The 18,320-nt window shown below is 37.3% G+C and overlaps 1 protein-coding gene across 2 annotated transcripts; it reads right to left on the minus strand.

The window, feature by feature from the left end:
• Nucleotides 1-346: 346 nt before the first annotated feature.
• On the minus strand, nt 347-17,917 carry LOC116305686 (uncharacterized). Of its 2 annotated transcripts, none has more exons than XM_089027422.1 (10): nt 17,817-17,917; nt 9,558-13,216; nt 8,340-8,528; nt 7,753-7,887; nt 7,208-7,393; nt 6,248-6,350; nt 4,891-5,025; nt 4,403-4,489; nt 3,742-3,840; nt 347-1,841 (listed from the first exon to the last, which is right to left on the minus strand). In XM_089027422.1, exons 2-10 carry the CDS (start codon nt 13,165-13,167, stop codon nt 1,805-1,807), a joined length of 4,581 nt encoding a protein of 1,526 aa, XP_088883548.1. In that variant the 5' UTR covers nt 13,168-13,216; nt 17,817-17,917; the 3' UTR covers nt 347-1,804. The 2 variants fall into 2 exon arrangements, with proteins under 2 accessions (XP_088883548.1, XP_088883549.1); XM_089027423.1 differs by having other exon boundaries at nt 347-2,018.
• Nucleotides 17,918-18,320: the final 403 nt, after the last annotated feature.

An 18,320-nucleotide genomic window follows, 5' to 3' on the forward strand; every position in this document is an offset into this window, starting at 1 on the left:
GTCAATCTGTCTGTTTGTATGACAATCTCTTTGTATGACAATCTGTTTGTATGACAATCTGTCTGTTTGTATGAAAATCTGTCTGTTTGTATGAAAATCTGTCTGTTTGTATGTCAATCTGTATGTTTGTATGTCAATCTGTCTGTTTGTATGACAATATGCCTATTTGTTTGCCTATTTGTCTATCTGTTTTTCTTTGCCTGTCTGTCTGATTTTCCGTCTCAGTTTTTTTTTTCATTTGCTGGCCTTGCTAACTTTTTGTCTGTCCATGTTTGTCTGTCTGTCCGTGTGTCTGTGCAGTTCTCGAAGGTCTTATTATAACAAACACCATTATGAGACAAGTGAGTAAAAGATTATCAACAATTACTTTATTTCATTTAAACTAAATATAAATAATATAAATATCTATATTTTGCCAAATATTTACTTTACATTTATCAGAGCTCTCAAAAATATCAGATTTAACCACATTATTTAAAAATAGATACAACAGTTAAAATAAAAAGCGCATATTTACAAAGCTAAAGGCTGGAATTAACACGGGTGCTACTGTCGCTTCAATCTTGTTTCGTCCCTAGAGCTGTCGTTTCTTGCTGTCGTAGGCACGCTTGAAAATTTATATTTCGTGAAGCATGCGCAGAAAGAAATAGCGGCTCTGGTAAGGAGATTGCTATCGCGTAGCGGAAGCGGTAAGGGTTCTCGCTTTTGACACAACCGGCGGTCATCCCAGTGGGTAGGGCTATGCATTGCTTTGCGTTTCTGATAGCTTAGGGATTTCTCGATTGTTTGTTGGGTGGGCTACCTGTAGTGCGTGATTTATGTGACCGACGCATGGCCTACGATCCTTTTTCTAGAGCATGCGAAATAAAAAAGGTCAGGGTTCTGGGATCGAGAGCAACCAAGTTGCTACTCTCCTTTATCAAACAGGAGAGTTTCGCTTGAGAGCAGCTACTGTGATCGAGTGCTTTCTGGAAGCCACCGAAAGCAAATCTATTTAGTGGGCTTCCTGTTGCAAGTTCAAATTTAGGCTAATTCTACTTAACTACCTACTTACAATTTTCACGAATTTTCCCCTATATTCAAATACAGTTTCTACATTTTAAATAATATTTATCTAAAAAGATCCACGTTCAAGTTCTTCTAGAACTGTTAAGTAAAGAATTCGTACCCGGAGCCCTCGTTCCTCTTGGTCAGCAAAAAGAAACGACGCCGACCAAGAAGAATGGAGCTCTTAAGTAACTTTTACAACACGTTTTGATTAATCCGCGTATCTTAAATAATATCCTAGATATCAAATACTCCAAATTTAAATTATCATGTTTTTCGCACCTTAATTGAGATAACTAGCTTGAGCACATTTTAAAATAAAACTTTTGAAAGTTAAGCTTAATTAAATACTTAAATAATGAAGGCCATTTTGAAAGGTAACCTAGCCTGTTTTCGTATGTCTGCTTAACGAAAAATTTAAATTAGAATTGTTACATAAATGTCAGCTTTATACACTCATTTTATCCTTGGCAAGTAGATCAAAGCATCTAAGGCCTAGGGCAAACGTCAAACTTTCCATGCACCGAACTTAATTACATCAAAGAATGCCGCCTCATTATCACCTGATATCCATTGTTTTTAATGAGTTCGGTGCATGGAAAGTTCAACGTTTGCCCTAGGCCTAAGTATACTGGCAACAAATTTCGGTACGTTTTTAATTCACAATTTAAATAGCCCTGTCCCGAGTGCCTTCATTCCTTTTGGTCAGCACCATACCAATTCTAGTACAACACTTGCCTTGCCAGAATTCTTCCTTTCATAGATTGTGCACTCGCTTATACTTGGGATCACACCTAGAATACGAATAATGCCCGGTAAAGTTTTTTTCTTTTTGAAACGTTCTATGTACTTCAAGCCCGGAACACCATATTCGGCGACAGAAACTTCAATCGTCATCATCAGTGTCATTGTAGTCATCGTCTTCGTCATCGTCGACGTCATGTTGTCGTCATCGTATTCTTCATAGTATTCTTCACACCACAAAGGAGGCCCACAAAGAGAAAAGCGAGAAAAGGATTCAATTTATTTCTAGTTTTTTTCTCTCAGAAAAGCATGCAGCACAAACTATGCATAACTAACATAAACATGTGGTTAAGTCAAAATTGATACTCAAAGTGATATTCTTGCTAATGACATTTTTCTAGTACAGCTGTTATTCAGCACCAGACGCACCAGACTGTTATAACTCGACGGCAAAACATAAGGAAAACGCTTCAAAGAATTTTAAACGCCATACTTCTCTTACCTCATTGAAATAAGTTCAAAAGTAAAACCTTTGGCGCTAAATTTTTTTCTCTGGTGTCATATCTTATGATTCGATTGGGGTCCCTGTGCATTCAAAATGGCGCCACAACAACACGAGTTGAACTGAGTTAAACTGTAAACGAAAGTTTACATTGTTCTTCCCACAGACATTCAAAGTAAAACATGGGACAGTTAAACATGGGATCGCAAAGCCTCAGGTAACACAATCGTTAAGTTTATATCCAGTTTCACTTTCATCTATTTATATATTTTAAACTGAATATACATTTCGCATTTTACAGTCTGTCGTTTCGCATTTTACAGATCTGTAAAATGCGAAATGACGGTTTCGCATTTTACAGATCTGTAAAATGCGAAATCCTCGTTTCGCATTTTATTGTGTCGTTTCGTTTCGTTTCGTTTCGTTTCGTGGTTTATGGTAAGCCTATTTATCATCATCATCATCATCATCATATTCATCATCATCGTTATCGTCATCGCCATCGTTGCCGTTGTCATCACCATCATCATCATTATCATCATCAACGAAAACAGTAACATCAACAAAACCAAAACAACGAATTTTGTCATCATTTCCCCGTCATGTCGATCACTATTGATCAATGCCATCATCTCCATGTCATACTTACTCACAACACAAAACTAGCCGTTGTAACAGAGCTGTTTTCGTATAAGTGGGAAACGGTACGGCAAATTCCATTGACTATGAAAAGTTTGCAGCACAAACACGGCAAGGGATATTGCGCGAGAATTTACTCTCCTTCCAATCAAATACCCGGAATACGGCATAAATACGGCGCGGACACGGTCACGTCAAGGTCACGGCACTGCCAGACCAATCACATTGCGCGAGAAAAAGATCATCCAAGAAAACATCACGGTCACGGCAGAGCACGCTTACGGCACTAGTTATGAGCTTTTCACTGTCATACGAAAACTGATCTAGCGTATCTTACCCTAACCGTAACCGTACTAAGCGTTGTGATTGGATGAATTACTGGAAGATAATGGGAAGCCATTTCAATGTTACCGGATGTTGCATCGTGTATATTTAAAATGCTGAAAGACAATATCGTATTTTCCTTTCTTATAAGGAAATGCCCTCGAATATAATGAAATATGGATTTCAAATATACAAAATTCAAGGGAATAGTCCCCTTCACGGTTCCCTGCGCCATCTTGAAAGGTAGCCGTGCCTTTGAATTGAAGCGAGACGAACGGTCAGCTTGCAATGAAAAAGACCTTTTTTAACACCTTGGACAATTATTCATATGTCTCTTTCATTGCAAGCTCACCGTTCGTCTCGCTTCGATTCAAAGGCACGGCTTCCTTTCAAGATGGCGCAGGGAACCGTGAAGGGGACTATTATCGTGTTTCTTATACACTGCAATTAGTATAAAATAACATTAATTAACTAGCTCTATTTACCTTATGACTTCATCGGGGACATATATAAACTCGACAGGAATCTTCGTTGAGAGTTCGTCCAGTGATTTGATAAACTGTAACTTACTCCAGAAATTCGTTCTTCAATCAAGAAAACAAATGTTAGTAACTTATTTTAGTACGAGAGGCATCTGTTTTCAAAATCTCCACTCTTGAGAGCGTTTTCAAACGTATCAGTGCGTTCTCGCTAAAAATGCTCAGTGTTTCGATCGTTTTTTGTGAGGACGCATTGGCAAGGCCAAGACGCATCGTATACAGTAGCGAAGAGTCATTAGCGTGGACGGGGCCTTAGAAAAGCCCATGGCTGCCACGTCTTTGTCCTTTGACCTTCTTGAAAATAGTTGCAGCGCACTAACAATGGCCATATGGTCAATAAATGGTTTAGTTTTTTCATGTGATTAAGGAACCTTAAAGCCTAATGCACCCTTCTTAAAATTTTCGTGGCTACCGAGGCTAACATGGAAATATATTTTAAAAAATCACACTTTTTCTCGAGGGAATTTGTGACATTTCTTTTTCTTTTGTATTTCCATGTTAGCTTCGCATTCAAGATAATTTTAAGAAGGCTGCATTAGGTTTTAAAGGAAAGTCTAAGCATTTCCTGATAATATATAGACTTTCTTGTCAGCTACGAGATACTTACCCAACGAAGGCTTTAGCGAATCTGACCACAGTCTTGAGCCAAAAGTTGGGGTGAACAATATACATGTTGATCATATTCTTCTTTAACCTGATTAATATTAGTGATTATTAGTATCGATATTGGTATCGCTGCATAAATGAAATGTTTTTTTGCGTTACAAAAATGCTTACGCGTTACAGCCATTCTAAATCAAACGCGCCCTCTAGCGATTGTTTCTGTCGCGAAGAAGAAGGTTTTGGTGGACGTCAATCACAAGGCGTTCCCATAACATTGCCGGAAAACACAAAGCTATAAGGGCACGTGCCTATAAAATGTCATGGAAACATCTTGATTGACGTCCACCAAAAGCTTCTTCGTCCCGACAGAAACCATCGCTAGAGCGGCGCGTGTGATTGAAAATGGCTGTAAGTAAAGGAAATCCCGTGACTCCCTCGAAAGATTGCGTGACAAAAAAGAATGTGTGACATGAAAAAGATTGCGTGACTCACCCTCCCTCGATGTGCTGGTAGAATCGCTTCATCCAGGGCAAGGCTGGCTGATTACCCTGTGTAGTACCACCATTAAAATACACCAGGAAGTACTCGTCTGTTGTAGCAAGGAGCTCCAGAGTGCTTATTAAATAACTGTTAAACCAAAATAAAGCACTATAAGCTTCTTTTCAGATGATCTCAAGCTTGGTCGGCTCACAATAATAGAGATTTTGCACAATCACGTGCCCCCACCCAAAATATAACTTGGGCTGCCTGTGGTTAGATGCCGAACAATAAGATCCCTTTGCTCTCGGAAATGGACTTCTTTCTCAAGTAAAACGACTGTACTGTTCCTGCCATTTTAACATGGCTGCCGTCAAGTGATGGTGCAAAACCTCTGTAGCGGAATTGTGACAAGGTATATAGATTGGCATTGTGTCACTGGGATTTTCTAGAAGTTTGTGAAATATCTTGGATATTTAAAAGGCTGCATGCGTTTACGTGTACTTGTGGGATCGAGTGTCATATGAGTGTGAGCTAGACCCCGTCCACGCTAATACGTTTTCGTTTGAGAAAACACATACTTTTACTATGCGTTTTTTCTTGCTTCCACACTAAAACGACCGAAAAGACATGCATTCGTCGTAAAACTCTCCCGAGAGTGGAGACATTTGAAAACGAAGGCCTATCGCATTAGTATGGACAGGAAAAAACCGCAGGCTTTCGAAAATGATGACATCATTCACACTGGCTGTTTTTCGCATGCGCAGATCTGCGATGATATCGCATCCTTTCCGATCGTATCAGTGTGGACGCTATGAAAATGCTAGCGTGGAGGTAAGCTATCAAGAGGGAAACGTTATAGTACATAAGTTTGGACTTGGTCATAGTTAGAGCCATCAAGTTATCAAAATCAGTAGGGTGTAGATAAGGCTAGTGTAGAGTAGTATTATAGCTAGTCTGTTTCGTTGTTTTAATGAATATGAAAGGAAATTGTCTGTAAGTTTAATTTAAACAGAGCCCCATTCAAACCGGCTTTGCTGAACTGGGCACCTCGGTATAAATATTGTTGATGAATAAATAAATAAATAAATAAACGTATAGGTCTCTATAAATAGACGTCACTTCCGGTAATAGCTCTTTTTTGATGGCTTGTAGAATCCTGGAGGTTGTTTTGATCTCTTATTTTCTGGTTTGATGTCGTGAAAATAGTCAAATACAATAGTTTGAGGACTTATTTTGATATGTTTTGACTTAGCATCCGCTAGTTGCCCCCCAGCCAACCGCTTGTTTGCCCCCAGTCAACTCCAAAAATTTACGTGATTGATAGTAAGCAATTGGTTGTGAGTAATGCGTTTCTTATCATTCTACTCACAAAAAAAGTTGCTCCATCAAGAAATTATAATTCTTCTTTGTCTTGTCTGGAAGATAACACGCTGCTATGACAACGATAACAGCTCTTGATGGCATGTGGACACCTTAAACAAAAAATAAATAAAACAGTTAAACTTTTCTAATAAATAAAATACTCCCATTTCTTTGGCTTCCAGCGGATTGTGTGAATATTTTTATATACGATAGCCAGTTGTAGGATATGTACTGAACCTGAAATTACTCAACAAGTATTCCAGTATTTTGATAAGTGTCTTTAAATCTCTTGGATAATTTAGAAATATATATCGCTAAAAGCTGCATTGATTTGTGGTAGTTTGTGGCAAAATGTTTCTTCAAAAATGCAAAAACTTAGTTGGTTTTTATATGGCTGTAGAGACTTAGACTTGAAGTACAAAAGTACATATTAGCTAAAAACCGTTTTTTATTCACCAGAGATTTTTTTTTTTCATTTCCTGTTTTCATTATTTCGCTTTTGCTAGTTTAATTTTCTTTCTTTGTACTGTAAATAATATGGATGTGAGCCCCCTTGTTAAGCTTTACACTTTTGGGGCAAATGTTTAGTCAAATATGTTTAAATATATATTTAAAAAAATAATAATAATAAAGTATGACATACACTCTACTCAAGTACAATGATTTTTTTAATTTCGAGAATATTAATTTTCGCTGTTTTAAATATTCAAAAAGTTATATCTCACTCGCAACGTATTCTGGGATACTAGTGGGTCTACCTTTGCGCTAAGGTAAAGAGATCAATACTCCCATTTCGAGTTCGCCTTTGCTCAGCCTTAGCCTCGATTGTGTACAAATATTTTCTTTTCTTTCATTAAGGTCCATTGAGGTATTACTGATGGTAATATTATGGCGACTTAAATTTTCAATTACAGCAGATTCCTTTTGTCGCCTTTTTAAGTAAATTCAGTAAATTTTCTAATCTCACCTCCGTGTGTAATGACTTTCATATAGGGTTCAAGAAGTTTTAAGTCCAAAACTTTTTCACGGTTGTTAACGCGAATTGTGTGCCAGCGGTATCGATCGTCGTCGTATGCGTTAAATGGGTGTTCCTCTTCTGTTTTGGGGCTACTGGGCAACTCAGAGGATGTGGTCGGGTATTCTTCCTCAGGTTCTATATGAAAATGAAATGAGAAAAATAATTGTAAATAGAGAAAAAAAAATCCCCCTATAATCCGAATTCAAATATGGCGACCAATTTGGGGGTCTCTAGCTTCGACGCGCCCTATTGATAGCGAAACCAAGAGAAAAGAAAGGCGTCAAATGGAATTGAAAAAGACAAAGATGCTCCCCTTCGTCCGCCGTAGATCGAGCCCAATAAGGCTACTACAACGCTCAGAGTTTGGTATTTTTGTTTTTTAAATACGCCACAGTTTAAAAAGCTTTCTTTACAGTAAGCAAATAAAGAAAGAAAGAAAAAAAAACCAAACAAACAAAACGAAACGAAAGACTGTGATCTTCTGGACTTCTTACCAGCATTTGGTATGTTTTCGTTGATTGCTTCTCTCTTTAGTTCCTCCATCTGTTCGCGGAATGAGTTGGGTCGCGGCTTCTTACGAGGCTTTTTCTTGGGTTGGGTGAGACTGCTGGCTCTTTTTCTCGGGGGTTCTTAAACAGAAACAAAAACTTTATATTTAGACATTCGAGTTTTTAAGAGCAAAAACCATGGCGTTATAAAAGTCAATAATAATAATTAAAAAAATGAACTTCGATGAGACACAAGAACAGAAGTCTGAAACAACTACGACAACAGGAACAACAGCAACAACAACAGCATTACTAGCAACAACAGCACCGAAACAGCATCAGCAGCAACAACATGAGCAACAACAGCAACAGCAGCAACAACAGGAACGACAAAAACAACAGCAGCAGCAGCAACAACAACAGCAGCAATAACAACAGCAGCAACCACAAAAGCATCAGCAGCAACAGCAGCAGCAACAACAACAGCAACAACAACGGCAACAACAACAGCAATAACAACAGCAGCAAGAAATACAGCAATGGCAAAAAAAAACAACAACAGAATTTGAGGCTTTGACACAGGTATCCCATACCCATTTCTTCTTCGATAAGATCACACAAATCCTCGATTGACTGGGTTTTTCTTCGCAGACCTTCAAACTCAGTGTCATCTTCATTGTCTTCGGCCACAGCCAAGAAGACTGGGGCGAGGAGCTCAGTCCCCCCGACGTTAGCTCGGTCATCAAATTCCAACTCTCGCATGAAAATCTTTTGCCGCTTTTCTAGATAAGACAAGTAATACAGATCGAATTAGAATTTATCATAGGGAACCTATTTTAGATTAAAGCATAAGGGGATAATTAATTCCGAAAAGGAACAACCTTAATATCATTTTTCTCTCTCTTTTTTTTTTTTATTTTCTTTGTTTTTTTTTTGTTTTTTTTTTTTTTTTTTTTTTTTTTTTTTCCTCTCTTCTATTCTTTTTGTTAGTTGTTTTGTGTCATGTTGGTGTTTGTGTTTTGTTGTGTTGCGTTGTATTTTGAATTGTGTCGTGTTGTTTCTTCTTTTCTTTTTGTATTTTGAGCTAAGATAATGTCCTTCATAACTAAATAGGAAAGGAAAAAAATGCAGTACTACTTTCCTGTGAAGCGCTCGCAAGACCACATGGGAATTTTCCTAAGGCTTTCCATTTTCTTTTATCTAAATTGGACTCCCTGTGCAATTTCGTGTTTTTCTTTTTGAAGGGGAAAAATTCGAGTGGAAAACCCAACAAAATATGGTTATGAATTTAAAGTGTATATGACACGAAAACATTCCATCATTTAAAATGTATAGTTTGTTAGTAATAATAAATATATCGTAACAAAATTTGTTTCAAAAGCTTATTTCTTGAGATATTTGCGAAAGTTAATCCCAATTTGTGACGTCATTTTGTTGACACGTACTCTAGATTCAGTAGTAATGTACTAAATATAAATTGTAATTCATACGAATTAACAACAAAAGACATATTTTAGTCAGCTTCATTTGATAGCTTACGTAGTACTCTTCCAATGTTGGGAAACTGAAAAGTGTACTACTTGAAATTAAGATTCTATATTCAAACATATTTCATGTATTTGCAACTAAATCTGGAGACTTGTAAACAAAATGACGTCACAACTCGTGCTAAAATTTTTTGAATTTCTAGAGAAATACGTTTTTGAACAAATTTAACTGTGATATTCTTATTAATGCCAATAAACTACACATTCTTAACATTAAAATTTTTTCGTGTCATATACACTTTAAGCCTATTAACGTCTACCTACCTCCATCTCCCATGGGCTCAATCTTCCCAATGACACCCTCAGCCCATTCCTCATCAAATTCAAACGTGTTATCCCCAGGTGATCTCTCTATCATCCTTTGTCTCCCTCCACCAACATTGGTACCCATTTCATCCTCGTCTTCTGATGTCCAAGAGTCCTGGGATTTAGATCTTCGATATTCTGCTGATCCTTCGCCGTGCACAGGGAACCCAAAACTATGACTGCTGTCAAAATCAAAGTCATCTTCTTGGTTCTCAAACTCAAGACCTTCATCAGGATAGCTTCTCTGTTCCGAAAAATCTGTCGGTTCGTACTCACTCGATCCAATGGGCTGCTTCTTGTCCTGGCTGTATTCTTCCAGATCGTCTTTCTCTGTGACGTTCAGCAAAGCCGTTCGTACAATATCCGTCGTCAAATTCGTGAAATATTCCTGCATTTCTTCAGAGTTCTGGAACATTTGTAATAGCTCCTTGATCTCTTCTGCCTGGTGTTGTTGTCTCGCTACTATCATGTTAGAATCAATAATTGACTCTGCAATGACATTATGAACAAAATGATCGCAGTATATTTTCAATTGTTGGACTTCCATCGTGCTCAGATGCTTTGCAGTGGCCTTAATCACTGATGCCTTAACCACAGTCTGTTTGGTCTTATTTGAAAGCTCCATCAATGAGCTTCTTTTGAGGAGATCCTTGATAAGTCCACCGACAAAATCCTCACAGTATTCTTCGAGAACCAAAACTTCGGACTCGGAGAGTTTTAAGTGTGCCGTGGAAAGGCCTGCCCTGACGTTAGGCTTCAAGGAATGTACGAGAGCTTCTTTGATAGTCATGCTTGCGGCTTCTTCGCAGACTTCTTCAAGAAGAAGCATATCAAGGGATTTTTCTGTGTTATTGTGATCATAGACGTCGTACGATGGTTGGTTTGAAGAACCAGGAACTATGTGGTAGTCGTCACCATTGGCATCACCAGAAGGGGGCGGATATTTGTCACCAGGGTCTCGTTCGTCTGCAAATCTCACTCTACTTGTGGATGCCACTTTTGGTCTTTGAACACCATCATTATCACCATCATCATCGGCTCCAACTACTGTTTCCCCTGTTGATCCCTGATGCTCGTCTTCTTCGTCTGCGAATCTCACTCTGTTTGTTTTTGCCACTGCTGCCCCTTGACCACCACCCTTCACACCAACATCATCTGCTTCCCCTGCTGCTCTAAGTTCATCATCTACCCTATCGTCCCGTAGTCCATGTTTTTCATCATTCAGTCCAGAATCGTCCATAACACCGCCTACAGCAGACTCAACGAACGAAGTATCCTCAAATTCAATAAACTGGTCCTCGACATTGGTGTTGTCACGAATATCAATAGCAACATCAGTGTCGTCCTCCTCTTCTTCATTCTCTTCTTCGTATGCGTTCTCAGCGTACTGTTCGTCACTTTCGGACAATATCCCCTTGATAAGAACTCTAGGGTAATCTTCATTATGGATGGCTTCATGATCAGCTTCAACTGCACTTCTGCCGATGATGACACGATCATCATCATCATCATCATCATCGTATTCTTCTTCATAATAAGATCTCTGTTGTTGGTTGTATTCGGGAGATTCTTCCTCGACATTCCCTTGAGCAACATTATGTATCTGATGAGTTTGGCGATCAAAATCTTCTTCATGATCATGATCATCATCATAGTAATAATCATTATCATGCGATGAAGCATCATAAATAGAATCATCTGGTTGGGAATGCAGTTCGGGAGTAACTTCCTCGACATCCGCTTGAGCAGCATTGTGTAGCTGAGAAGTGTAGTGACTTCCATCATCATTATCATCATCATCCGGTTGGGAATTCAGTTCAGGAGTAACGTCTTCGACACTCGCTTGAGCAGCATTGTGTAGCTGAGAAGTGTAGTGACTTCCATCATCATTATCATCATCATCCGGTTGGGAATTCAGTTCAGGAGTAACGTCTTCGACACTCGCTTGAGCAGCATTGTGTAGCTGAGAAGTGTAGTGACTTCCATCATCATCGTCATCATCATCGTCGTCATCATCATCATTATCATGCGATGCAGCTGCATAAATTGCAAAATCTGGTTGGAATTGCATTTCAGGAGTTACCTCCTCGACATTCGCATCATGTGACTGAGATGCGTAAGGATTTTCATCATCATATTCATCATCATATTCATCTCTATAATCAACTGCTTCTTCGTGTTCAAAGTGCAGCGCAGCAGTATCTTGGTCGACGTCTTGGGCATTGTTCTGAGACTGTGTGAAGTAGTAGTCATCAATCTTTTCATCTTCTGGTTGAAACTGCATTTCAGAGGGGTCGTGTTCCGCATCATGAGCAACGCGCTGTGACTCAGGAACATGCTGATTACCCTCATCATTATCATCATTATCATCATCAGCTGCAGCAGCAGCAGCAGCAGCAGCACTTACATCATCATCACGTTCATCCGAATGCTGTACAAAAAACTGAGCATCCAAGTCGGCTTCCGGTGCTGACGGTTGAGACTGATGAATGTATTGGTTTTCATCGTCCTCTGGTTCAAACTGCAATTCAGGAGAATCTTGGGCAGTTTCTAAGTCATCCTCTGGTGCAGCAACGTCTGGTTCAAACTGTAGTTCAGGAGAATCCTGGCCTGTTTCTAATTCATCCTCTGGTGCAAAAGGTTGCGAATGAGGAATGTAGCGATGGTTTTGATCGCCATCCCTATCGTTACCTGAAGCATCGTCTGGTTCAAACTGCAATTCAGGAGAATCTTGAGCAGTTTCTAAGTCATCCTCTGGTGCAAAAGGTTGAGATTGACGATTGTAAAGATCTGAGTCGTCATCACTACCATGACCTGCAAAGTCTGGTTCAAACTGCAATTCATTAGATTCCTTTGCAGTTTCTAAGTCAGCCTCTGCTGCATCAACGTCTGGTTCAAACTGTAGTTCAGGAGCTTCTCCCTCAATATCTAAATCAGCCTCTGGCGGAGAGGGTTCAGCGTGACGCATATAATCAGTTCCTTCGTCCGGTCCAAACAACAGCTCAGGTGGCTCTTGCTGAGACTCTTCTTCATTATTTTGTGACTGAGGAAAGTAGCGATTACCAAGTACATCAAATCCGACGTCTGCTTCGGAACCAACATGGATGCTGAGCTCTTGAGGATCTAAAACATAACGATTCTTATGTTCATCATTATCATCATCATCATCATCATTAACGACAGCCGCAGGAGTAGCAGTATATGCGCCAAAACCATCGTCATAATCAATTATGACACTCTGGGGCTTCCTTTCTTCACTATCTGCAGCAGTGCCACTTTTTTGATCAAGATAACTGTTCCCTTTCACTTGATGATGTTCGTCGTCTGGGTATCCTTCTGCACCAGTGCTAACCCTTTGAGGTTGTAAAATGCCACGAGTGTCTGTTTTGTCCTCATCAAATTGAATTAATAGCTCTTGATTCATTTGTTCGTGAGAAGAAACTTGCGGTCCAGCATCGACTTCCCCACCAAGTAGCTCAGAGTCAAAACCAAGGGGTCTTTGTTCTTCATGAAGTAAGTCGCTTAATGAGTTAGAAGCATTAGCTTCGGGTTGTTCTTGCTCCATCATGCCAGTTCTTCTGTCATTTCTTTCTGCATTCCCTCAAATTGAAGTATATCTACAGGAATAATAGGAATAATGGCTTTCAAACCCTATGAATCGATAATAATGTTGTTAGGAATGGTGACCCGGGGTCGTCTAAACGTCGAATACTTTAGTCTATCATCTTTCCTTTAAAACAATATAAATATACGAATGTTTTTAGCCATTTTTACAGGTGCAAACAGAAAGGTGTTGCAAGGCGAAACGAAGTTCATTTATTTATTTATTTTTTATATTTTCATTTATTTTTTTATGAAATCCGTCTTGCAATGCAAAAACATTCTATTGTTCTGGCGTTAGTTTAGTTACAAGTCTGCTATCTCTGTTACTGAAAAAAAAGGAAGAAAAAAGAAAAATGGAAAAAAAAATCAAAAAACAAAAATATGGGGAAAAAATAAAATATTCAAAGACAACATTTAGCTCGAAAAAGATCAAAATCAAAAAAATTAAATCAAAAATCGAGAATACAACTCACAGTTACCGTAGAAACAGAAACGTTTTATCACAAATTCTAATGAAATAGTTAACTCCATAATTAAAAATAATGAATTCAAGTGATTAAACTGTCAGCGTGTGATAGATGGATGCATCTGCGTTACGTCAGGTAATTATAATAAAGTTTCATTGAAGCCTGAAACAAAACAACCTCTTATTTAACCCAGGTGGATAGACACCTATTCCAAAAAAACGTTGTCATCGCCAAAGGCGATAGACAATAGAACGATAAAAACGATAATAGCGAAAAGCGATAGAAGATATAGGTCATTCCAAGATCTACGAATAGCTGGAATGACTTGTATTTCTGCTTCTTATTCTTGTCAAGAACATGGACCTTAGTGTTGAGACTGATTCAAAATTGGAAAACTTTTGCAAAATATTCTTAAATCAAGGAAGAAAAGCGAGCAGAATAATTTTCAGAGATAAATAACAAAACTATCAGGTTTCTGTGACCACAGTAATTCTGAAAAGACCTAAATTAATTTTCCTATTGAAAAATTACTCCTTTTCAAATGTTTCAATAACACAATAGTTTTCAGACATAAATTACAGAACTATCAGGTTTCTGTGACCACAGAATTTTCCTATTGAAAGTTTACTCTTTTTCAGATGATATTCCTTACGTGTTTTTTCTGTTAATTGAGTACATTCAAAATAGTTTTGTAAAGTATTAAGGAGGTCCATGATTTCATAAGTTCAAAACGAAATAAACTAAATAAATATTTTACCAAATATCATTTCACGCTAAAGTAGTCTGTACATAAATTTTCTGCACGATTTGTTTCTATTGTCATCCACTTAATTAATAATCAATATATACAATTAATATAATTAATTTCTCCTAATTTGTTGTGGATTATTTTGATAATCAATATTGACATCCATGGGTGTTATGTTTGCCTACTCAGTTTTATTTGAAATTAGATTCTGATGATGAAACCAGCCAATCAATGGGCTATTTTTTGGGTCACATGATGTTACTTCAAACCTAGTCAAAGTCCTGTGAAAGGACTGAATTAATTTTGTTCAAGTCCTTGGACTGGATCAAAATTAATTCAGTTCATGAAACAACTTCCCGAATTATTAAAGAGTATGAGAAGTCATTTCAAAGACTCCAAATCGGACTGGACGGGATTTCAAGTCCTTGCAATTAGTTCCAGTCCTCGGCTGCTCCTCAAACTAGAACTTATAATTGCGCGGCCTTGAAATCTCATCCAGTCCGTTTTGGAGGCCTTGAAATATTATGTCAACTCTCGCTACAGCAGAACCCTCGGTACCATCACTTGGTGTCTAATAGAGGTCATTTCTTTTTCAGGTATTTTTGCTGGAGATTTTTGTCCTGTCCGCAATAGCAAGGTGTCCGTAATATCAGGGTGTCCACAAGGCGAGAGTAGACATGAATATATGCTCAGGCAGTATAATATATCAGCTATACTACACATACGACCTAATTCAATAAGCCTTGCATGGGTCATTCAATAATAGCTCATCAAGAACACTGATTCAATGTTCTTTGTATTCAACAAAACCATTTCCATATCACCTTTGGCAGTTTATATATTTGATGATAATAAATAAGCAAGATTTAATATTTCAAACAGTACTTAGATTTATCCATACCAACCATTGGAGGAAATCGGTAATTCCCAGGGGGTGCGGGTCAGAGGAAAAAGAAAACAAAATTACGAGGTTTCTATGTAAGAATTGCAATTTATAAAATAACTGTTATAAATCTAGCAGTCTTATTGGTTGGGAGTGCTTGCTTTATGAGAGCACACAGTAGGCATGTAGCCTTGTATTTTATGACAGGAATAAAATGCTTACTGTGCTGTGTGGAGTTATTAAGCACTTGGAGACTGGCAGAACATTCAAGAATTGCCGAGAAGCACTCCACTATGCAAACACTTTTAACGTGTTCTACCTATCCCAGCGACCTTTACAACAGCACACAGCACGCGTGCTTGTTAAGTGGTAAGAATTTTTAAAAAGGTTATTATAATAAATTTTAAAAAATATATCATGCATATATTATTGAGGGTCAAGCATGGGTGGTGTAGCAGGTTGGATTTCCGACGAGCTCGATGTTGTATGTGATTTGAGTTACTTGATTGTTTGTTCTCTCCTGTGCTTTGAGGGTTTTTCTCTGGGTTCTCCGGTTTTCCTCCCTCCACAAAAACTAACTACTAGATTCTAATTTGATCCTAGGAGATGTTCATGATAGTGCTAACCTCAATATCTCCTTTCACACTCACTGATGCGAATAAATTAAGTTTGTTTTACGCAATTAAGAAATAATAATAAAATTGTTATAACTGTACATAAATATAGTATAAAAATTAAAATTCCTGTAGTATCAAATGTTTCTTGTACAGTAATCTGCATATCAGCCACCCACATAGCATTCTTCGGTAGCTAGCTTAAATATATACCATATAATTGCATGGAGCATAAATGTGTATAACTTATTTTCACACTGATCACTGCTCAACAGGAGCTCTTTTATGTGGATCTGTGAGATACAATACCTAATAGCTCTATAATAATTACAAGTCTGATTGGAAGTTTCTAGACTAGAAATCAAATCAACAATATATTATGATTTTTATGAAATAGTATTCGATATCACTATAACACCCCTACAAGCAATCACATTTAGATCATCAAAGTAATTCTAACTAAATATCATTAAGCTATGCAAGAGAGGACATGATTTTATTCTCCCAAGAATTAGAACTAAGCATTTTAAATGCTGTTTTATAAATAGATGCTTGTACAATTTTATTTAGTTAAGTTCACTTTTTTTTAATTTCAATGTAAACTCAAACGTTCGTTTGGTAGTAATTTCTAATAAAGACATTTTATTTTATTTATTTTATATTTATTTTAAAGTAACTAACAACCAACTAACTAACAAATTCTGAAGACAATGAAAACACTGACAGTTAGCTTTACTGATGGGGTACATAACATGCATGCATGAGGAAGTAAATGCATTCCTACATTACATAGCCAGCAATTGATATAAATGCTGTATGTATCGGGAGGGAATAAGCTCAATCATATATAATCAAGATATTAAATCGATCAATGATAAATAAGTATAGGCGTTAATTTATAATTTTTTATGTGGCATATTGTAGTATCACATAAATGTCTTGTGACAAAATTTGTATTCATAGATCTGTATGCAAAAGAATTAAGACCCATCTTCCTAGCTGTCATGCGATGACAGCTCCATTCAAGGCAGGTTAAAATCAGTTTAACTTGTACACTTCCTCAATCCCTCTCTCTATCAGCTAGTGCTTTTTAATTTAGTAAAGATATTCAAAGCTAAGGCTACATGGAGAGAAGTTATTGAGATCACCCTTGTAAGTTAATGAGGCAGTTAACACACTCTACAATTATCATACGATCAGATACATTTTGATTCAGAATTAGCTTATAAATTTGAAAGACTATATATCCGGATCCACCTCCAAAACCTTAGAATTTCCATTGAATTTTTTGTCCTTTGTTGTTGACTACAAGACTCAGCCTTCCCAGGAAGTCAAAAACTGTGTTTAATATTTTCATCAAGAGAAAATCGACTAAGAACCTCTGTTTGTGGAAAGTTGAATAGTTTTTGAAAATTAATATAGATCGTGTTGTTTATATTAGATAATTTATAAGAATTCAAAATCATTTAGAAATACTGAAATGTTATTTAAAATGGTATCGAGTACAGTGAACAAATGTCAATTTAATAAAAATAAAAATTTATAAAAGCGAAATACAAAGGAGATTTATCAATGTCAGTCTATACGAGTAGTTGTCCAAAATGGTTGCCATCAAAACAAGAGAATGAGAGGCGATTTTTGACCATAAACAACTCAAAAATACAACACATTTACCAGGAAAATGATAGTAAACGATAGTTGTTTCTCTATAGCAAGAGTCAGAACACTTAATCGTAAATTATGTGTCGAAAAAGGATAAAAACTAATGAAAACAAACGATGAATGAAAATGTTAAGAAGCGACGAAGGGGTGAACATTTGCGATAAAACACTAAAATCACGTCAAATTGACTTTAAAAAAATAATAGATTGTATCAATATGAGTTAAATAATCATATCTTACCTCTAAAAATGAATTCCAAGGTTGGTCTTTCAGTAAAAACAGTTAATCTTGGGAGAGAAATTATTTACATGTGAAAGCGTGGAAACACACAAGCAGCATCATGTCGCTATTACACCTCCCCCCACAGTCAAAAATTGGTTTGGTTTCTTTCCTCACGCAAAGAAAAAAATTGTCTCGACTTATTCGCACGATAAAGATAAGCAAACTTCTCAATATCTTTTTATTTTCTTTTAAATTCTGAAAAATTTCCCAGTCAAATATTTTTGGGTAAGTAAAATTTAAACTCAGTTTTAATTCCCCAGGAGGAGGGTGTTGAAGCTGATATTGTCACGCTAGCGGAACTGATTACTGTGGGTGACTATGTACTAGTAGTGCGCTATGGCTTTCGGGAGTTAAAGTAGTTGTTAAGTTATGGCAGTAAACTTTTAAAAAGAAGAGAACATAACCTAACTTATCAAAACACTAAAGTTATTATTAAAAATCCTATTACCACAGGGAACCCAT

The sequence above is a fragment of the Actinia tenebrosa genome, unplaced genomic scaffold (genome assembly GCF_029948245.1).
Source record: "Actinia tenebrosa isolate PJP-AT-01 unplaced genomic scaffold, QUT_ActTen_1.0 PGA_scaffold11__36_contigs__length_13525064, whole genome shotgun sequence".
In the NCBI taxonomy this organism is placed as follows: Eukaryota; Metazoa; Cnidaria; class Anthozoa; order Actiniaria; family Actiniidae; genus Actinia; species Actinia tenebrosa.

Coding starts and splice junctions, on each gene's coding strand:
- LOC116305686 (XM_089027422.1), bottom strand. CDS start 13,167: ATGATGGAGCAAGAACAACCCGAAGCTAATGCTTCTAACTCATTAAGC. Junction 8,529..9,557: donor TGAGCCCATGGGAGATGGAG/GTAGGTAGACGT, acceptor TGTCTTATCTAG/AAAAGCGGCAAAAGATTTTC. Junction 3,841..4,402: donor TTCGCTAAAGCCTTCGTTGG/GTAAGTATCTCG, acceptor TCTTGATTGAAG/AACGAATTTCTGGAGTAAGT.